Raw genomic sequence first — 22,801 nt, forward strand, 5'->3', positions numbered from 1 at the left:
GGGACTTGGAACAGGTTCATTCAAAAAGTCTATTAGCCAGTCCTCCTTTTTAACGGCTGGCATCTTGGGCTGCTCGGCGGCAGAAAGCTCAGGAGACAGGGGCTGCACGGATGCAGAAAACGCAGGAGACTGGGATTGCTTAGCGGCCTTTTTCTTCTTCCTCTTGGGCCGTCTGGGCCCAGCGGAGGACTGTTCAGTGGCCATAGGGGTTCTTGGGTCCGGCAGGACACCTGGGGAATGCCCACTGGAGGGGTAGGCGGAGAAAAATGGAGATTGGCGAACTGGCCAGGCCGCCTGTGTTTCTGGGGTGACTGGACGAGGATCGTATGATCTATCAAGAACCTCCTCTATTACAAACTCGGAACAATTTAGAAACAAAATCAGATTAATTGCATCGACTAGGGGAAAATAACAGGCAGGTTCTTTAAAACGAATCATGTCCTCATCCAGCCCCGCCAGAAAACAGGCGTTCAAACATGCATCTGGCCAATTCGCCAAATAAGCAAGCTCGACAAATTCCTCCACATACCTCTCCAGCGAACAACCGTCCTGCCGGAACCCAACGAGGCGATCCGAGGCTGAAATCGGCTTGTGAGGCATGGGAGCCACAGGGATCTCGGAGAAGCTGAACAAGCCCATCTTGTTTTGTGGAAATCCAGCGGTTAGGTCTGTGATTATGTTATGTGCCTTGCTGCAGAGACGAGTCGAGTACGGATATCCACAATAAGATAGGTTTTAATAGTAACAAGGAACAGAGATACAGTGTAACACAATATAGCAAACAAGATCACAGACAAGGAGTGCAGGGAGTGAGTCCAACTTAAAGGGAGTGCTGACGAGGACAGCAGGTGCTGGGAATCCGGGGAGATGGTGGGAAGACTGATGAGGGAAGTGCAGACTACAAATGTAAACTACAAAATAATGTACAGTGAGCAACCAAAACATTTCATGAGTTTTTGAGATAATATAATAGTATAACTTCCAAAGTAACAAAGACATTTATCTTAGTCTCAAAAGGTATGAATTGTTGTTATTCTCTATTTTACTGGTAGTTTGAATATTGTTTCAGTTCCGTCAGTCCCTTCTCAATAGATTTGCTCTACAAAATATGTGGTTTCACTTCAAATAATTAATAAATTATGCTTATTTACATGGTTTTGTAGGAGCCATTTATAGTATTGTAACGTTTTTGTTGTCCACTGAGTGGCGCTGTGACGTCTTATAATTAGAGCACCTGGGTAACAAGAAGTGTGTGCATTGGTAATGGTGAAGTATGAGAGGCCTTTTGAGACGTATTTCAAACTTTACTCTTACACTCACTATTAAAGCTGACACACTATCAAACTTTAAGGAAGTGACATCTTTGTTCCTTGGACGTTTCCGGTTTAGTTGTCGAGCGCATTCAAAACATCGGCAGAAGGCAATTGATGCACAGTTGGATTGTGATAATTAATTTCTGCTATTAAAAATGTCAAATATCAAAAGAGGTCCATGTTGCTCACTGGTTAGATGCTCCCTCAGGCTCATAACTAACCTACATTGGGAAATTAAAGTGTTTAGATATCTGAAAGAAGACATGACGCCTGGATTGCAGCAGTGAAGTGATAGGGAAGCGATAAGGCAACTCTTTGAAATGCAGCAAACTTTTTGTGAATAATGTTTTTTTTTACTATTAAATTATGTGTATTTCTTTGTTAACTGTTTAGGTATGATGTAACATAATTTGAGCTAGCATTGTGGCTCTGTCATTGTTTAAATATATAACAGCTATCTACTTAGCTACTTAATTTATACAAAATTATTCTAAATTATTTCTAAATGTTCTGTAGGCTATAGTTAGGAAAGTAGCAGTTCACATTAGGTGTTTAACCATCTAGTCAGCTGAAAAATGCAATTACAGTAACGTTTAGCTAACTGCATTAGTTTACTAAAGATAATGGTAAACATTTTCATCACTTATTAAGCTTGGCTAAAATTAGCCAACAATGCATTAAAACAATAACAGTAAGGTTATTCAGTGTTTCAGAAATACGTAACGAGTTCTGATTGTGCCAGCGGTTCCTGTGTTGTGATTCGACAGCAGCTTAGCGAACCTTGCCCGGAAAGGTCACGCCTCTTACCATAACGTGGAGATGCACGCGCTCAGTGTTATTGTAAACATGTCAATAATTTTCCCCTATCAATTTGAGCCGGAATCAGACCCGGTGATTGGACTGCGGGATGAAAATAACAGCGTTTCGACGACATGGCGACAAACACACTCTACAAGCGCAACTCTTGTGTATTCTTGTGGGCGGAGGTTAGTCAAAAAACTGTTTTAGTGACGTCATTAAAGAAGGAAGTAGAGTAGAGTACTCTAACAACAACATTACACACTAACTAAAGTTTGAAACATGGGATCACGAAGAACGGGACCTTTAATATCCTTTTAGATTCTGGTTCTTAACAAACTTTGACCCACAATGATGTGTGAGTTGATGAATGTTTATATGTGAATAAATGCCTAAATTCAATTCAAGCGATCAAGTCTTTGAATGAACTTTTTGAAGCGTCTGCATTTCAGTTGCAAATGCAGTCTATGGAGGGACAGAATGTCATCAAAAAGACCTTCATTTGTGTTCTGAAGATGAACGAAAGTCTTACGGGTTTGTAATGACATGAGGGTGAGTAATTAACAACAGAATTTTCATTTTTGGGTGAACTAACCCTTTAATCTGACAACAAAAGAAAATGGGTGGGAAAAAAAATCACTTATTGCTCTTGACTAATAACTACTGTAGCATGTTTAATTTGCCACTCTTTGACTTTGAAAACCTCTGGGTTACACCAGCAAAAGTCAATTCTGTCAGAACAGGGTAAAAAAGCTCCTTAATAGTTCAAAATAGTAAAAAAAACAAAACAAAAAACAAACACCCTCATGTCATTTAAAACCTGTATGACTGTCGAAAAAGAGGTAATTGACCCTTCGCCAGGAGTTTGATTGACAAGCGATCTAACCAATCAGAACGTAGAATTCACCATTTTGTCAGACAAAGCAGTCAGGAGTTAGAAGATTAACCTTAAGATTAAGAGAAGATTAACCTCGGTGGAGTTAAACCCCAGTGTCATTTTGCATCTTTTCGCAGCATCTTGTGCACTGGGGCTAAAACAGTAGACAAGTCGGGCAAAAACTTATTATAGTAGTTTAACAGTCCCAAATAGGCCTTCAACTCAGTCACATTCCTTGGCGAGGGAGCATTTTGAATAGCAGTCACTTTTTCTGGTACTGGGTGTAAGCCAGTCTCATCTACTTTATGACCCAAGAACATTTCTTGGGTCCTCTTTTTCCATGAAAGTACATTTACTCCGTTTCAAACGCAGTCCTGCTTCCTGCAACCTTTCCAATACCCTGGCCAGTGTTTGGAGATGCTCCTCTTCATTGCGACCGGTCACCAAAATGTCATCCAGGAAAACTGCCACATAAGGAAGACCTTGCAGTACTCCCTCAATGGTCCTTTGGAAGATAGCAGGACTAGAAGAAACTCCAAAGGGTAAAACACGGTAAGTAAACAGCCCCTTATGGGTATTCACTGTGACATATTTCTTGGACTCTGCATCTAATGCAATCTGATGGTAAGCATGGCTCATATCCAATTTGGTGAACTTCTGCCCTCCTGACAATGTTGCAAACAGATCATCTAATCAGGGAACGGGGTACTGTTCCAACTTTGAAACTCGATTTACTTTTCGCCTGTAATCACCACACAGTCGTACTTTATTATCAGGCTTTAAAACTGGCACTACAGGGGCAGCCCATTCAGAATGTTTAACAGGTTCTATGATGTTTTCTCTTAACAGGCGTTCTATTTCAGCTTCTACCTTCGCTTTCATTGCATAAGGAACTGGTCTGGCTTTGAAAAATCTGGGGATGGCTTCTTTGTCCACTCAAATCTTTGCTGGTGGACCTTTCAATTCCCCCAACTCCTCTTTAAACAATTCTGTATGTTTGCTAAGTACGTCAGGTAAGGTTAAATTTTTAACCCCGTGAATTTTATGTATGGCCTCCCATTTCATGCCCAGTTCCTTGATCCACTCTCTGCCCAATACATTGGGTCCTGCTCCAATCACTACCACTACTGGTAATTCCTTCACTATTCCCTTGTGTCTGTCGACCACTTGCGCAGAACCCAACACTGGTAACGCTTGGCTAGTGTAAGTTTTTAACTTCAAAGAACAGGTTTTTAATTCTGGATTTTTATGTTCTTCCCATAATTTGGAAAAAAATTGACCCATTCATTACAATCACGCCACAGCCTGTATCCATTTCAAAAGGTATGTTTGAGTCATTAACAGCCACTGTGACAGTCAGAGGAGAAACCTTAGGAATCTCTGTCTCTTTCAAACTGTGCACTGTAAAAATACCCTCTTCATCAGATTCACTTTTTTCATCTCGCTGACATAATGTGATCTCTGTCCTCCTCTGGCAGAACTTTTTGATCTACATAATTTCATTATATGTCCTTGTTTCCCACATTTGTGACATTTCTCTGAAACAAATCTACACTCATTGGCCAAATGTTGCAAATTCCCACATCTGTAACATGCTCTACCTTGACTATCTTCTTGTTTTAATGACATTTTATGCACTCTCATTGAAATGGATGTTTCTGAACGTTGAGCTTGCAAATCCTTTACATTTTTATTGGCTGTTTCCAATGCTTGAGCTATTTTCAACGCCTTCTCAAACCAACTCTGATTCTGCCAACAGTCTACGTTGAATACGATCATCATTTATTCCACATACCAGTCTTTCCCGAAGCATCTCTGTTCATTTTTCTCCATAATTGCAATCATGAGCCAATTTTATGGAAGTAATTCAGTAGCAAAACACGAGAGGTTGCTGATTTGAATGTGAGAACTTGTCGTATTAATATTTGTATTTGTAAACTGAAATTTACACTCACAGCCCTGATGTGAAACGCTGAATGTTTCGATTTGCACACGCAGACAACAATCAAAACACCCGTGTTACGAAGTTGTAGTTGCAGATTAATAGTTACAAATGTGTAAAATGGCATTCACATAAACAAAATGACAGACACAAATGTGTGAGACATATTTACTTTTACACTTTACTTCAGTTTCGCTGTACAGCTTCAAGTCGCCGCTTACAACCTCTCAGATCTGGCAGTACAAGTTCAATTCCTGGCGCTTTGACTTTTGCTACTCTTTTTGCGATATTCCTGTAGCAAAACTGACTTGAGCACTTGAAAGCAGAAGTGAGAGAGCAGAACGGGGGTGGGGGGTGAAGGCGTTTTATTGGTCGATGCCTGACCAATGAACAACGCCATCCAGTGCGACTTGGCATGCGGAAAGAAATAATTGCATATGTATGAGACAATATTTTCATTAAAATATCATTAGTTTTAGCAGGTTTTTAATGTTACAGTAAAAGAGTAGTAAAGTTTTGCACCACCAAAACAGCGCGATCTGCTCTATGTAGTGACGTCATTGCATACAAAAATGTCCCATTTCATTAACTTCGTAACACGGGTGTTTTGATTGTTGTCTGCGTGTGCAAATCGAAACATTCAGCTTTTCACATCAGGACTGTGAGTGTAAATTTCAGTTTACAAATACAAAAATATTAATACGACAAGTTCTCACATTCAAATCAGCAACCTCTCGTGTTTTGCTACTGATTTACTTCCATACAATTTCCTCAATACTGCCACATACTCAAGAACATTTCCCTCCTCTTCTCTTGATCTTGATCTTGAATTGAATTTAAACCGTTGTACAATCTCACTGGGTTTTGGATTGAAATGCTCTTTCAGAAAATCCACTAATTCTCCAAAAGTCTTTGTTCCTGGTTTAACTGGACTCAATAAAATCCGCAGTAGACTGTATGTTTGACTTCCTACAGTGCTCAACAGTATAGCTTTTTGCTTGGCTGCTTCTGTAATCTCATTTGGCTCGAAGAAATGTTGCAAGATTTCACAATACTCTTCCCAAGACTGTGACTGACTATCAAATGGTGTGACTGTTCCTACCATGTTGGCCATCTTCTTTTCCAAAGCTCCCACTTTTAAGGATTCAGCTTTTTCACCTTTTCAAAACTTTCTTTTCTTTGCTTTCATCCTCGTCGCCAAAATGTAATAACTTGAGAGAGAGTCTGGTGAAGAATAGGAAATTTACTCAGGAGGAACCAGCAGCAAACGATACACAAAAATATCACAGGATCACAGATGGATTAAATCTACAAGTATCATCTTCTTCTTTGCTACATTTAAGCCAAGTCAAACGGCATTAGATTGCCCCCTACAGGTCAATCTACCACAGCTCAGTCTATAACACATAAGTAACCTGCTTTGTCTGTCGACGTGTTAGTATCCTCTTTGCTCCGCAATGTATTTTTCACTGCTTGTGGCATGACAGCGCCATGGCGTGTTGGACAAAGCAACAATAACTAAGGGGGGGGCGGATCTTTGCGAAGGGTCAATTAGACAAATATTCAACATGCTTTTGTTATGTAATGAAAGTGGATGTGGATCAAGCACAGTCATCATCACCATTCAGTTTTTACAGCAGAAATTGTATGTGTTTTTATAGGTACCTGTTTGGACAGAAGGAAGAAGGAAATGCATTTGTGATGTTTGGTGTGATGGACGGTGAGAAGAAAACAAGTATTCCTGCATCTCTGCAAAAAGTTCCGGTGAGAGAAATTAAACAGTTTACACATTGGGATCAATCTAATTTATCTTCACCTAGAGGATGACTTAAATAAAACATTAAAAAGCTTTTTACTGCGTCTTGTAGACTGATGTTAATGTCTTTCTCAAATATGAATAGATAAAGAAAGGAGAAGGTACTGCAGAACTGACCAGGGAGATGATCACTAAGACCTTTCCAAACATTAACCAGCTGGCTGAACGATCAATCTATGTTTCAGTCAGTCTTTTAACAGAAAGTGGTAAGACTCAACAGATACTGTACATCTGTATACACATTTACATGCATATATTTGAGTATATATGAGACGCTGATCGTGTGTGTGTGTGTGTGTGTGTGTGTGTTTCAGGCAGTGAAATGGTGGAAGCAGAAAGGAGAGGCATTCAGATTGTGACGTCACCGTACACCATCCACTTCGAAAAAACACCACAATTCTTCAAACCTGGAATGCCCTTCACTGTCTCGGTATAAAACATTCACTAGCAAGTAGGGGCGTGTATATATATGCAAGTGAATACATTTTGTTTTTTATTTTATTTATTTTTTGGTCTCTATAACAGGTGTATGTAACAAATCCTGACCAAACACCTGCTAAAAATGTGGAAGTGGAGGTCAATCCTGGAGGGGTCAGAAGTCATACAAGAGCCAATGGCATTAGCAAGCTTACTGTCAACACTCTAGTAGGATCTTCCACACTGGAGATCACTGTAAGACCTGCAAACTCAACTAATGTTTAGTCAGTTTCACTGGTGAACTATTGAAAAATAGTTCACAGATGTTGAACAAGAAGTGAAGTATATTGTACGCAGCACATCAGAAAACTGTATTAATTCTTTATAGGCAAAGACCAAAGATTCACAATTAAGAGATGGACAGCAGGCAGTGAAGAAGATGACAGCTCAGGCTTATGTTCCCAAAGGTGGCTCCAATAACTACCTGCACATCGGCATTGATGCAGAAGAGCTTCAGATCGGTGGTCATATGATAGTCAATCTGAACACTGGACAAAGTCCAGGAGTTAAAGATCAAGATTTTACCTACATGGTAAAGGCTACGGTTATTTCTTATTCAGCTGCACCGCAAATGTGTTATGTTATTATGCCAATATTATATTCACTACCACAGCTTGTATTTGAAACTGTATCAATGTCATAAATACTGTTAACTCGTCTGCCTCGTTTTCAGATCTTGAGTAAAGGTCAGATCGTTCAAGCAGGCAGGTTTAAGAGCAGAGGACAATCTCTAGTGACTCTGTCTCTACCTGTAACCAAAGACATGGTGCCGTCCTTCCGCTTCGTGGCTTATTACCATGTGGGCTCGTCTGAGGTGGTTTCTGATTCAGTCTGGGTCGACGTGAAGGACACGTGCATGGGAACGGTGGGTCAACTATCACAAGAAATGGCTGATGTGCTGATCAACTGGATCTGTTTTACTGACACATCATCTCTCATTTTAATGACAGCTCAAGCTTCAGGTGAAGGACAAGATGTATACCTATGGCCCAGGAGATGAGGTCAAGCTGCAGATAACTGGAGATCCTGGAGCTCGAGTTGGGCTGGTGGTGGTGGATAAAGCTGTGAATGTCCTTAACAAGAACAGACTCACTCAGATGAAGGTGAAGGACCTTCTTCAGATGTCAGATGTTTCTGGCATAAAACTTACATAATTGATGTCTTTTTGCTCCTCTAGATCTGGGACAGAATAGAGAAACATGACACCGGCTGTACGGCAGGAGGTGGAGGGGACAGTATGGGGGTTTTCAGTGATGCAGGTCTGATGTTTGAGTCCAGCACTGCAGGAGGAACCAACACCAGAACAAGTATTGATCTATATTTGTAATTTTTTCAGTTTTAAGTTGGTATGATCAGCGCTGGAATAGCACTGCACCAAGCTGAATTGTAGTGAATTTCCCCCTCACACATTAGTGTCATATGCTGATTTCTTTCTAATGAACTTTCCTCTAGCGCCGAAGTGTCCCTCCCTTTCAAAAAGAAGACGGAGATCACTGGGTGAGAAACTGCAGTTCAGATTCAACCAGGGTGTGATTTGTTGGGGAAGATGGAGGGCTTTCCCCCTTTCTGGTCTATTATATTCCAGGTCTCATTCTATTCAAAATATTAAAAACTACCGACTGATTTTGCATTCCTATCCGAAATTAAGAATTATTATTGGCATTGTAAATAGCGGTCAAATATCAAAGCTGAATTTAGTCTTTCTAATACTTCAAAGTTCAAGGTTAAATCAGAATATTTATTGTAAAAATGTTTCTGTAACAGCTGCGACAAAATAGTATATAGCTCCACTGTGGTTTGTGATTTATTTTTAAAACATCCCCCCTGTGTATTTTTTCACATATTGCACCCTGGATTCAACCCTTTTAAAGATTTGTTTTTAAAATGTTTTTAGAGCTCTGCCGCCAGATATGTTGTTTATCTATCATTGTGGCTTGAATGGACTCTCTATTGAAAACAAGTAAACATAATCTTGAAGATCATCAGAATATGTTGGAAATGATCCAGCTACACTCTCAGAAATAAAAGTACAAAATTGTACCTTTAGGGGTACAATGGTACTAAGGTACAAATTTGTACCCTTGTGATTGTACCTTAAGAGACCAGTTTTGTACCTTTGGTGACAATTTTGTACTCTCTCAGAAAATAAAGTACAAAATTGTACCTTTAGGGGTACAATGGCTTGTCGCTGGGGCTCTACCCTCAAAGGTACAAATTTGTACCCTTGTGATTTGTACCTTAAGAGACCAGTTTTGTACCTTTGGTGACAATTTTGTACCTTTATTTAACAGTACAAAAATTGACCCTTCAAAAAGGGTACAAAATTGGCTTTGACAGCGTACAATCATTGACTATAATGAGATATATATATTTTACACACACACACACACATACACTGAATTAAAACCAGAATTTATTAAATCCTTTTCATTTTCACATTTTACAACATTTCATTTTAAACACATTTTTAAACATTCCATATGAGTCCATCTTGCCGGGTGTTAAAAAGTAACACTGAAGCAGTGTTAAAGTTAATGAGATAATTGATTGATGATTGACAATTAGTGGTGACACCTGATGATAATAAGCAGAATCATTGAAGGAAAGAGCGAAAAAACGTCTTAATTGATGTTTTATGGAGTTTTATTTCAAGTCACCATGAAAGAGGTCAGCGTTTGCTTTAGTTGGGCTCTTGACTCTTTACCTTTTATTATTAGTTTTTCTCTGATTGCTCCAACTTTGTGTTTGTAAAACACATTTGTAATAGTCAGAGAAAATAGGATCTGTTCACAATATAATTGGATGATATAATCATCATGTGATGGCATGATGTCATTTATAGTCTAAATCTCTGACTGTGTGTTTGTGTAGCTTTAGTATTAATGATTGTAGTCCTGTGATTTTACAGCTTGAGATCTGACAATAGTATTTTTTTTTTTTTTCTTTTAAGAATAATACATTATGAACTGAAGCTTCAGTGTTTAAACACACACAGACATCAAGAATCAGCATATGATTCTCAAGAACGGTGACGATAAATAAATACATAATACTGACAAACAGATCAACTCTGAACATAACAAAACAAGCTACTGTCACAACAAAACAACAGAAAAATAAAAGCAAACATGATCAATCTACCAAAATTACAGGACAATTCAGCTGCATAATTTATTCATGCAGCAATGCATGATGGGAGCCATGGATGAGTTTTGATTGGTGGCTCCCATCATGCACTGCAACATGAAGCACTTTGTTTGATTGTCACCATTGTTGAGGGTCATATGCTGATTCTTGATGTTTGTGTGTGTTTCAAAAAAATCCTTCAGATTATAAAAGCTCTGCTGGATCTCAAGCGGTAACCGATTTACTATAAAGAAATAATATAACATCTATATCACCAGTTAATGCTGGATGTCACCAATGAATCTGACCATTTCACAATGAGAAAACACAACCATTATGACTGAGCTTCCCAAAGCATTGTAAACCTAAATTGATCAACTTTGGCTCACAGCACTTTTGGGAAACACAGCGCAGGTCATAACTCCTCTGGCCATAACAAATGTGCTCTACAAACACAAAGTTGGAGTAGCCAGAGATAAATTAATGTTAATAAATAGAGTCAAGAGCCCAACTAAAGGAAATGCTTTTCACCATCATGGTGACTTCAAACTAAACTTTCATTAAAACTTTAACATCTAAACATCTGTTAATTCTCAATAAGAACTTTTGTTGATGTATGACAGAAATCAAATCAAACTGGTTAATAATAAGTGTAATAATGTTTAATGGCTGGAAGTCAGTTGTAGTTGTTGTGTCTCTCTCTTTTTCTCTTGTTGTTTCTTCAATGATTCTGCTTATTAACATCAGGTGTCTCCACTAATTGTCAATCATCACTCAATCATCAATCAATTATCTCATTAACTTTAACACTGCTTCAGTGTTACTTTTTCACTTCAATGTTACTTCTTCACTGTGTAAAATATATATATATCTCATTATAGTCAACAATTGTACGCTGTCAAAGCCAATTTTGTAGGGTCAATTTTTGTACTGTTAAATAAAGGTACAAAATTGTCACTAAAGGTACAAAAATGGTCTCTTAAGGTACAAATCACAAGGGTACAAATTTGTACCTTTGTACCATTGTACCCCTAAAGGTACAATTTTGTACTTTTATTTCTGAGAGTGTATGATGTCTACAGAGCCTCTAAAGGGATATGGTGGTGGAAAAAAATATGAGAGGGGAAGAAAAATAATAAATCAATGCTTTTGTGTTCTGTCACAAATGTTTTTCTTCTCCCGATAAACTCTCAGAAAATAAAAAATTGGTAATAGGTTTTTAGGACCATCTGGACTTGGACCTCTAATACATTTTTACTTGACTTGATTATTTTGTCCTTTTGCTCTATTAAGTCTATTGTCACTTTTTTTTTTTTTTTTTCTTTTATCTGTTACAACAGATGATGAGGATGACTATTATACAGACTCTGATGAGATTGTGTCACGTACTCTGTTCCCTGAGAGTTGGCTTTGGGACGAGATTGATCTGTGTGAAAATTGGTGAGTAGGAGACTTTTAGACAAAATCTGTAAGTTGAGCCTCGTTCACATCCCTAGTGACTCTTAACAAATAATTGACAATCTTATTCATCGTGAGCTGTTGGTGACGCTGTGTGTGTGTGTGTGTGTGTGTGTGTGTGTGTGAGTCTGATGGTAAACAGCTGTAGTGATTTTGGATTAGCCTCACATGAGGGCACCACAAATGTAGTTATTTATGGTCTTAAATATTAATATTTTGATTCCTTCCAATATTTCAGGGCACCAGTCAGGAATCTCACCTTGACAATAAAGAACAATCATGAAAGATTGTTGACTGAATTAGAATTTTATAAATTGGAGGAAGTTTATCATCTGACCAATCTGAAGGATTTAGTGAGATTTGGGCGAGCTTGTAGAGCCTCTGATTATCAACACAAGAATGACACAGTTTGCAATAAAATGAATTTATTAACAAAAAGATATACAAGAGTAAAATATCACACTCACTAAATACTACAAAGGAAAATGACTAAACTACTAAGGAAAAATGAATCAATAATCAAACAGAAACTACAAACTACAACACAAATGGATGTTAAGAAAACTGAATGCCAAGTAGATGAGCAGCGGATTGGACGAAGCAATGAATGGGTAATTAGCAGTCTATGAGGGAGTCAATTGTGGTCTTTCTGGATGCTGGTATTAAAAATAGTAAATAAGCATTTACTATGAATACAGATAACGTGTCTAATTTATCTATCTGTGTACGCTGACCCTAGATAAACAGTCTCTACACAAATAGCAATCTCATTTAGCAACAACCTAATGCCAAGGCCTTTGGAAAAGGTTCGGTTATCTTATATTTACGTTCACTTGGTTGGATGATCAGTGCGGGAATGGGAAACGTTGTCCACTGGTATCCTTCCATGTGCAGTGGGAGACTGGATTGCTTTCCAACAGCTGCAGAGCTGCACTGAGTGCTGGAGGTCTTTGTGTCCAGAGAACTGTAGGTCAGATGGTGGTCGGTCCATAGTATCTTGTAGGTTGGAGGTACTTGAGTTATGCAGGTCGGGAGTCAAAGTCCTCTGCAGAAGCACTTGGGCTGCTTGAAGATCAGTGCGGTGAAAGGTTTACTCGCTGGAGTATCACCTTGGTCGTACTGTTGTTCTTTCCTCGTCAGGTCAGAAATTCAGAACAAGGGCTTGTTCACTTGGGAAGGTTTTATTCCTTCCTGTTGGGGAGGGGATTACTAATCCCCACCTTTCCTGATGTGGTGATGTGTTTGGGTCAAAGCATTCAAGCTGTCCGCCCATCACCCCAGCTAACAGAATTTTGTCATAAGAACGTTCTCTAAATATTCAGTGTTGGTTCTGGGAATGTAAAAAACGTCCAGTTTTCTTGACGTTATAAGAATGTTTTTATAAGGTATAACGTTCCTCAAATGTTCTTTCAACTTAATTTTGATCTAAAATTCAACATTGTAGGAACGTTGATTTGTAACATTCCAAGAACATGAAAATGTTCAGTTTCCTTAATGTTAGTGGAATGTTATTTAAAGGTTAGTATGATGTTCCTGAAACATTCTTTCAACTTAATTTTGATCTAAAATTAAACATTGTAGGAACGTTGAAACATTGTAGAATGTTTCAGGAACATCATACTAACCTTTAAATAACATTCCACACAGTAAAATCCCCAGAGTTAAATCAACTCTGGTCAGAGAACATTTGGTCCCTCTCTAAATAGTGTTATAGTAACACTAAAGCAGAGTTAAAGTTAATGAGATAATTAAGCAATTAATTAAGTGATGATTGAACATTAATGATGAACACCTGCTGTTAACAAGCAGAATCACTGAAGAAAAGAGAAACACAAGAACTACAACTGACTTCAGCCACAGCATTAGATGAAATCAACTGAAGATAAAAGACATTAAATCTCTCAAGATCTGATTAAAAGATCTGATTTACTTATTACTAACCAGATTTACTTTATTTCTGTCACACATATAAATAAGTTCTTATTGAGAATTAACAGAGGTTTAGATGTTGGTGTTTTATTGGTCAAAATTATGCCACCATCATGGTGGTCAGGGCTTGCTTTAGTTGGGCTCTTGACCTTTTCATGTCTTTAAAACATTTTGTGTTTGAGCAATTGCAATAGTGTTTCACAAGAAACACTTATGCATTGCTGAATCAACAGACTGAAGGAGCAGATCAGCTTGAAATTTACTGAAAGCCATTTCAAATAAATGTAACAGGGTGGTATTAGAAAATAAACCAAAAAAAGATGTACTTCCCCTTTAAGAGAGCGGCAGCTGATGAGGACGCGCGAAGTGCGCGATATTGAGACAGACGGCTGAGTAGTGCATGAGACCAATCTAATCTTTTATCATCCTGGAGAAAATCCATGATTTGTGTGAGTGAATGTGATGATAATCATTTAATTTGATGTAATAGCCTTCATTTCGTCCTGTTAATGATGTGGTGTGTTTTACGGTTAGGGTTCGAGGTGATCAAAGATTGCGTGCAATTGCACGTGAGGGGTGTTACGAGTTCTCTGTAAAACAGAATTCGGTAAGTGTTCAGTGTGATGTTCATGTGCATAATGTGTATGAATGATGTGCATAAGATCATGAGCATGTTATATTTGATTTTTCTATATTGGTATTTCAATGTATGTGATGAAAATGCTGACGGTGGGTTTTGTGGTTGTGTAGGGTGCCACTACCGTGTTGGTATAGCTCTAAAGTATATTGTTTCACCCTAGATGTGTGCCCTAACATTTGTAATTTAAGGAAATTAGTAAAAATTGACACTTTATTTTAGTTTGCTAAAGTTTCGTTTTAATATTCTTGTGGAATCCGAGTTTGGAGATTATACGCTGTTACAGATATTATATGGTTATAGTGACCCCGTGTGGTGAATTTTGAGTATTACTATTTTTGATGTTAGTAAAGTGATACTGAATGATCACCTGTTATTTGTTAAACTATTCATTTAATACTGTTTAAGACCACAACAAACAAACAAAAAAACTCCAAACCACTAATTGAGTTGAACACAATAAATCACTGAAATATGAACATGATTCAGTGTCAATTTATTTCTTTTTGTTAACTGGCAACAAAATAAATATCACAAAGAGGTATCTTTCTCTTCGGTTTCTTGACTGAGATTTGCCTGTTACAAAATTGCAACACAAACTAAAACAATTCCATTAAACAAATGCCATCGTAACTCTTCAATGCTAAAAATGAGCAACTATTACCATTCAGGCTTATACATGAAAATATAGCATACAATCCTCAACAGTGGTTACAATAATTATTCATACTGCAGTGCATGATGGGAGTTTTGTCCTATGGTGATACCCATCATGCATTGCAGCGTGAAGTGTTTTTTTTTTTTTTTTTTTTTTTATTTGTTATATCTGTTCACTGCAATGCTTTTCCTTCTCATGCTGTAGTTTCACAGGGCTAGTAATGCAAAACCAAAAAGTATAAATGACAAAATATGAGTACTGCTTTGGTTGCCATACAGGAATCTCACAATGTCTCTGCCATCATATAAAAGCAGCTAACATCTGCTCAATGTAAGGCACTAACCTCACTACATTACAACATGCATATTGTTGCAGAGAAAAATCTGATATAGGAAGTCAAGGGTCAAGAGCCCTAAGCAAACACTAATCTTCTTCATGGTGGCGGCGTCTTTTTTTTCCTTTTCTTTTCTTATCTTGACCATTAATCCTATGTTAATTCTTAATTATGTAGATGTTTGAAAATAAAGTCAATCTGGTTAGTAATATGTGAAGCGGGTAATGCTGTTTGTGGAGTTGTTTAATCAGATCTACAGAGATTTAATTATTTTTTTTTTATCTTCAGTTGATTTCATCGAAGGCTGTGACTGAAGTCAGCTGTAGTTCTTGTTTCTCTTCAGTGATTCTGCTTTATAACAGCAGGTGTTCATCATTAATGTTCAATCATCACTTAATTAACTGCTCAATTATCTCATTAACTTTAACTCTGCTTCAGTGTTATTTTAACACTATTTAGAGAGGGACCAAATGGACTCTGAGCGGAGTTGATTTAACTCTGGAGATTTTGCTGTGTACTGACATTAAGGAAACTGGACATTTTCATGTTCTTGGAATGTTACAAATCAACGTTCCTACAATGTTGAATTTTAGATCAAAATTAAGTTTTGAGAGGATGTTTGAGGAACATTATACCTTATAAAAACGTTCCTATAACGTCAAGAAAACTGGACGTTTTTTACGTTCCCAGAACCAACACTGAATATTTAGAGAATGTTCTTATAACAAAATTCTGTTAGCTGGGACATCACCTTCCCATCCTGTGGAACTTGTTGTATTGTGTTGTGTATCCCAAAATACACAGTTAAATAAGACAGTGTCTTTAGGACCTTGAATATGCTTTATTTCTTTTTCAAACCTTTCTCAAAGTCCTCGTGGCAGTGTTCTGAACTCATAGAGTCCAAACTTGAGGTGAATTGGTTGAGTTATCACACTTCTGTCTCAGTGGGTGCAGTTGCATTAGCTTTTATTCCAGGTGTGGTTTCCACTGTGTGTGCAGTTTCCTGGATAGGTAAAAGGATGTATAGGACATGTTCCTTACAGTATTCCTGTCCATTTTTGGTGATTTAAAGCCAATATGTGTAGTAATTGTCTTTCTTTGAGAGCATTTCTTTGTTCTTGCTGTGCTCTAGCCAGAACCGGTTTGGCAGCCCTAGGAGTCCATGGTCATTTACACCTTGGACTTGGAGGTGAACAAAGGCAACTCGTGATGAGATTAGCCTGTGATCAATGGGCCGTTGATGTCATCTTTCCTGATTACAATAGTTTAGTTGTCATTGAGAGTCCTATCAGACTCTTTTGTATTAATCAAAGTGGGACAAAAGAATGACTGTTGTGAAGCTCTGGTGCCATCACGTCTGCTGTTCACTACACAACCATTAGATGAGTACTTCAACAGTTTTTCTTGTATTGTCCTCATATTCCAGTCCAGCACCAGTCGCAGATAAAGTGATCTACCTGAAAGACTCTATTACTACATGGCAGATCTTGGCTGTCAGTCTGTCACCAACACTTGGTAAGATGAAGCTGTAAACCCAGGATACATGGTCTGAAAAACATCATCATCATCCTGGAGTTGCTGCTTTAAATCCTTCTGTGTGTCTGTGTTTGTCCTCAAAGGCATCTGTGTGGCAGAACCTGAGGAGATTGTCGTATTTAAACACCTTTTCATTGACCTCAAGATGCCTTATTCAGCTGTGCGTGGTGAACAACTGGAAATCAAGGCCATTATTCACAACTATACACCAAAGAAGCAGAAGGTAGATCAGATTTGGTATTAAAAATACAGTCATTATTTATGGTATATTAAAACATTGTTTATCATAGTAACTATTTCTGCTGAAGTAAATCATAGAAATATCAGAAATATACTGTCATCACACATTTCATGTTCAATTCAAATGGATTTACTTTGGAGGAAGTTTCCTCTAGATATTGAAGTGATTTGTGTCTCGGTCTCCTGTTTTCTCCAGGTGCGAGTGGAGTTTATGGAGACAAAAGATGTTTGCAGTTTTGCCAGTAAGAAAGGCACACACAGAACAATAGTAAACGTTGACAAAGACTCCAGCATAGCGGTTTCATATGTGATTATTCCCATGACACTGGGAAATCACATGATTGAGGTGAAAGCTTCAGCATATGATTCTGTCCACATTGATGGAGTGAGAAAGAGCCTGAAGGTGGTGGTACGTCTGATGTGAAATCTGTCACTTTTCATTTGATTTAGTCATTTGTTGATATAATAATCAATATATGTTTGTCATAATTTGAATAGATGATCTCTCGCTCTCTCTCTCTCTCTCTCTTAGTCTGAAGGTGTGCTGGTTTCATTACATAGACAAAACGTGGAGCTCAATCCTGTTAAGAATGGTGAGATTTACTGTGAACCACAAATGAACGCTATTGTGTTATACTTTCATTATATAGCATTACACACATAGTACTTCCAGCCAATTATGAAAAAAAAGAAAAAAAAAAAACTTCTATGACTATTGTTAGTCAGTGTGTCCTTTTACACCTTTAACCCTAGGATTATTCAGGTAGGGTAAGGTTAGTCAAATCTAGCTTAGTCCATCAAGTACTCACCTGCCAGCAGGTTGAAGTCCTTCAGGAATGATGTAGAAGACTCCTTGTGTTTTGAGTTTTTGAGGCTCAGTTTGTAATTACAAGTGTCTCATGGAAGGCAATTGTATTGTAATCAATAAAATATTTTGGTAACACTTTAGTATAGGGAAGACATATAAACTATTAACTATGACTTTTCCCTCATTATACTCCTAATTTACTGCTTATTAATAGTTAGTAAAGTAGTTAAGTTCAGGTATTGGGTAGGATTATGGGATATAGAATATGGTCATGCAGAATAAGGTATTAATATGTGCTTAAAGTCCCTCTGTAGTAAATATTTTTTCCCCTTAAAACTAATCTTTGATCACCAAAATGACACATTCTAAAAAAAATTCAAGTGAAAAAAATTTCTTCATGCCTTAAAATTGCTTGAATGTAACTCTACACCCTTGCCTCATTTAATATGCACGGATCAAGGAATATGCAAATTAGCCCCGCCCCCACTCGCTTGCAGCAGCTCGGAGGGTCTACTGTTGCTGTAGTGACGACTGACGAGCAATTTGTTTGTGTTGGATATTTAAGAAAAAAGCTTGCTTGCTTCGTATATTCAGTTTAACAGCTCTGCAACTGAACTGAATATTTTCTGACACTTAAATTGTGTTTTAAATTATGAATTGGTAAAACGCCTTTGCAAAACGTTTGGACTGCTCTCTCACTGAGTCACCTGCAGCGATTTCTCAGTAAAACAGAAAGTATCAAGAGAACAAGCAGCTGTTTTCCTCTGTGAACATGCGCTAAATTGATGTTTGACAATTTTGTTGCTTTTAAGAGTTTTCAGACTAAAAAAAAATTAAAATCCTGCAGGCGCCTGTGCCTTCTCTGTACATGAAATAAATGCACATCCTTGAATGAGCGCGGATTTCCAGCGTATTTACTTGAACTTATCCGGTAGGCTAATATCTCTGGTTTGATCCATTCCAGAGGAGGTCAAAATCAGAATTTATAATGGACTGAATAGTTCTCTCAGAACTTGGTGTGTGATTCCACACTGACTGACATATGCACATGAATCACGGTCACACACACACGCTCAGAGCAATATTGTTTTAGCTATGTTTTATAGTATTAAAATATTTCGAAGGACAAAAACATGAACTTTATTGGCTTTAGTCTACTTCAAGTCAGCTGCCACTTTACTTTGCGTGAGCCCCTATACGCTCGCACACTTGGCACAGTGCTTACGACGGTTCTGTCATTAATTAATATGAATTATTATGATTAGCCTTTTGCTTGACTATGTTATCAAACAGCTAATAATGTGTTGCTAATGTTTCACAAACCATGTTCCTGTTCTTCATCTCAGACAGAGTCAGACAGCTGCCTTCTAACAATCAGTATCCTTACAAACGCTTTGAACAACTCAGAATGTCAGTGGAGAAAGACTTATAGTTCATCATAACATCGTAACAGACTCGCTATATTGATAAATCTACACAATTTTTCATATCAACAGAAAATATACCGGGATAATCTGGCTTCTCTCGAGACTTTCCTGCTTGAGAGTGGTCATAGTTAATGATATGCTAAAGCCTGCCGGCACGTTGTTGTGATTGGTTACAAGGTAGTCTGTGACGTCACAAACACCACCGATTTCTCTTTTCCCATAGGCCTATGCATTCAATGAGTGAAAAAGACAAACTGACAATGAGGCACGACTAGGGACAATAGTGGAGATTTAAAATAATCTTACAATAATAAAATATTTTTGTTGTTATAAATGAAAACCTAAAATCATCTTAAGCTAAAAAGCTCAATAATCTACTCTTTAATCAGCAATATTGGAGATGCTGTTAAGCGCTCCTCGTTAGAGTGTCAGGTGTCCTTCACGCTTAAAGGATTAGTTCACTTTCAAATAAAAATTTCCTGATAATTTACTCACCCCCATATCATCCAAGTTGTTCATGTCTTTCTCTCTTCAGTTGAAAAGAAATGAAGGTTTTTGAAGAAAACATTCCAGGATTATTCTCCTTATAGTGGACTTCAATGGCCTCCTAGGTCTTCCATCCAGATAGCAAAATTCTCTGTTTTACTGTTATTTCTATTCCTTATGTTCTATTTTTATTCTTCTGCTTTATGTAAAGCACTTTGAATTACCATTGTGTATGAAATGTGCTATACAAATAAAATTGCCTTGCCTTGCCTCCAAACAGTTGAAGGTCAAAATTACAGTTTCAGTGCAGGTTCAAAATATTCTACGCGATCCCAGATGAGAAATAAGGGTCTTATAGAGAAACCATCTCTCATTTTCTAAAAATAAATTATAAAATTATATATGTTTTAACCGTAAATGCTCATCTTGAACTAGCTTTCTTCTTCTTCTCTATTAGAATTCCGGCAGTGTAGACACTGCGAAGTGTATTACTGCCCTCCACAGGTCAAAGTTTGAACTAAATTGCCATATATAATATGCTAGTGCAAGTATATAACAATTAGTTCAAACTTTGACCTGTGGAGGGCAGTAATTTTAATAGAGAAGAAGAAGAGAGCTAGTTCAAGATGAGCATTTATGGTTATTTCATTAATTTCATTTCATTTATTTATAAAGCACAAATAAACACAACAAAAGTTGACCACTGTGCTGTACAGAGAAAAAAGAAATAAAAGACAGAAGTAGTAAAAGACATCGCTAAATTTAAAAATAAAACAAGAGTTAGAATGAATGAAATGCAAGACTAAGAAGATGAGACTGTAACTTTGATTTAAAATCATATAAGGACGAAGCAGATCTTACAGATAAAGGAAGACTGTTCCATAACTTCGGACCAGCCACTGCAAATGCACGGTCACCTCTCAGCTTCAGTCTTGATCTTGGATATGACAGAGTAATACTGTCTGAGGATCGCAAGCATCTAACTGATGAATTCACGTTTAAAAGGTCTGACAAATAAGAAGGTGCCAGACCATTTGACCATTCGGCACCAATTTAACACAGTTCGTAGATACGGGAAGAAGGAGGCGGGAACCAGCGAACGTTCAAACAATCTTTAATATGAAATAAACAAAGAACAAAACGAAAGTAATGCCGGCAGACCCTCGCGGACGTCTGCCGGCCACACAAACATAATAAAACATCAAATAATATCCAGGCCTGGTTCTCTCTCGTTCTTCACTGTCATCCCTCCTCTGCTGTCTCGCCACATACCCCCCTCGCCCCTCGCAGGCCGGGGGGTACCCCCGACACAGCACTTACTCCCCCCCTGGGGCCTGTCTCGGCGGCCGCAGCACCTGGGGGTAAGGACAGACGAGACGAGAGAAAGGAGACGGAAGCACAGGGAGTGACAGAACGAGAGAGGGAAGAGAGAAAAGGAGAGAGAAAAAAATTCTTGGTCCGGTTCCCGGACACACTGCCGCTCGGTCCTCAGCCAGCCGAGAGGCTCTTCCTCGCGGTGCCATGCGATGGTACTGGACGCTCGGTGGCGGCCCGATCCTCCTCCACCCCCTGGCAGCCGGCGATGGTTCCTCCAGCTGAGGGCAGCCGGCAGCGAGTCCGCCGTCCCCTGCTCCTCCCCTTCATGGCGGACGGTAGCAGGCTCCGGCCCACGGCGGGCGGCGGCGACTCCTCCACTCCCTCCTGGACGGCAGCCACCCCACCTCATCCCAGGAGCACGGCATCGAGCTCTCCATCCCACCTGTCACTAGGCTCCGGCACCACCGCCTCGGGCAGCCTCTCGCGGTCTTCACTCCCGCGCTGCCCGAACTCCGCAGCACCGCGATCCCCCTTGGCAGCGAGGGCTCTCCGACAGCATGTCCCTCCTTCCTCCCGGGTTTCGGCACCAATGTAACACAGTTCGTAGATACGGGAAGAAGGAGGCGGGAACCGGCGAACGTTCAAACAATCTTTAATATAAAATAAACAAAGAACAAAACGAAAGTAATGCCGGCAGACCCTCGCGGACGTCTGCCGGCCACACAAACATAATAAAACATCAAATAATATCCAGGCCTGGTCCTCTCTCGTCCTTCACTGTCGTCGCTCCTCCTTTTATGCTTCTGGAGCTCCTCCGTGAGAGACTCAAGGCCGGTGCACCTCGCAGGTGAAGCTCATTATCTCTCGCGTCACCGGCCTCGCGCCGTTCCCTCACAGCTCTCGCCCCCCCCGCTCACCACAAAGACCCTTATTCTTCGTCTGGTTTCGTTTAAAGGCCTCTGAAGCTGCACTGAAACTGTAATTTTGACCTTCAACCGTCTGGAGGCCATTGAAGTCCACTATAAGGAGAAAAATCCTGGAATGTTTTCATCAAAAACCTTAATTTCTTTTCGACTAAAGAGAGAAGGACATGAACATCTTGGATGACGGGGGTGAGTAAATTATCAGGAAATTTTAATTTGAAAGTGGACTAATCCTTTAATGCAGGCAGTATCTGAGGAAGCCTTTCACTCTTCAGACTTTTATACTACTTTTTGTGAAATTCCCACCTCAAATTACTCATCAATCGATCAATGCTCTGTATGCAAGCAAAAAACAACATTAAAACAGTTAAATAGCAATATCAATCTTAATATCCAAAAAATATCATTATAGTTCCAGGCCAGTCAATCAAGAGATCAGGATGAGCTCCTACTCTTTTCTTGTTGCTCCTACTCTTAATCACCAAAAGTGTACAAAATCTGATCATCACATGACTCATGACTCTTCCATCATCTTCCTGTTCTTCATCCCAAATGAAACAGGGGAAAAGCCTATAGTTTTTAAAGCTGAAATACCAGCTGATCGGGTTCCAGACTCACCTGCTAACACCTACATCACAATTACTGGTAAGAAAAATACAGTTTCAAGCATATATAGTGATTATTTCTTTAAGGTTTGCT

The 22,801-nt window shown here is 38.8% G+C and overlaps 2 protein-coding genes and 1 long non-coding RNA gene across 3 annotated transcripts in view; 2 read left to right on the forward strand and 1 right to left on the reverse strand.

The window, feature by feature from the left end:
• LOC125271359 (complement C3-like) overlaps positions 1-22,801 on the reverse strand; it is a 731,185-nt gene that overhangs the window by 279,770 nt on the left and 428,614 nt on the right. The window lies entirely within an intron of this gene.
• LOC125271388 (complement C3-like) overlaps positions 1-22,801 on the forward strand; it is a 44,662-nt gene that overhangs the window by 2,626 nt on the left and 19,235 nt on the right. Inside the window, exons 8-22 of the mRNA XM_048195470.1 lie at positions 6,592-6,694; positions 6,832-6,952; positions 7,061-7,176; positions 7,272-7,418; positions 7,552-7,755; positions 7,897-8,088; positions 8,174-8,326; positions 8,401-8,530; positions 8,676-8,720; positions 11,690-11,789; positions 16,792-16,880; positions 16,985-17,124; positions 17,338-17,550; positions 17,674-17,734; positions 22,664-22,747. Of these exons, the coding sequence (XP_048051427.1) occupies positions 6,592-6,694; positions 6,832-6,952; positions 7,061-7,176; positions 7,272-7,418; positions 7,552-7,755; positions 7,897-8,088; positions 8,174-8,326; positions 8,401-8,530; positions 8,676-8,720; positions 11,690-11,789; positions 16,792-16,880; positions 16,985-17,124; positions 17,338-17,550; positions 17,674-17,734; positions 22,664-22,747 (1,898 nt within the window). The remainder of the gene's footprint in view (positions 1-6,591; positions 6,695-6,831; positions 6,953-7,060; positions 7,177-7,271; positions 7,419-7,551; positions 7,756-7,896; positions 8,089-8,173; positions 8,327-8,400; positions 8,531-8,675; positions 8,721-11,689; positions 11,790-16,791; positions 16,881-16,984; positions 17,125-17,337; positions 17,551-17,673; positions 17,735-22,663; positions 22,748-22,801) is intronic.
• Positions 13,693-14,857, forward strand: LOC125271397. The gene is made up of 2 exons (XR_007185590.1): positions 13,693-14,185; positions 14,271-14,857. It is a non-coding gene; the product is annotated as an uncharacterized LOC125271397 (long non-coding RNA).

This window comes from Megalobrama amblycephala, linkage group LG7 (genome assembly GCF_018812025.1).
Source record: "Megalobrama amblycephala isolate DHTTF-2021 linkage group LG7, ASM1881202v1, whole genome shotgun sequence".
Lineage (NCBI taxonomy): Eukaryota > Metazoa > Chordata > Actinopteri > Cypriniformes > Xenocyprididae > Megalobrama > Megalobrama amblycephala.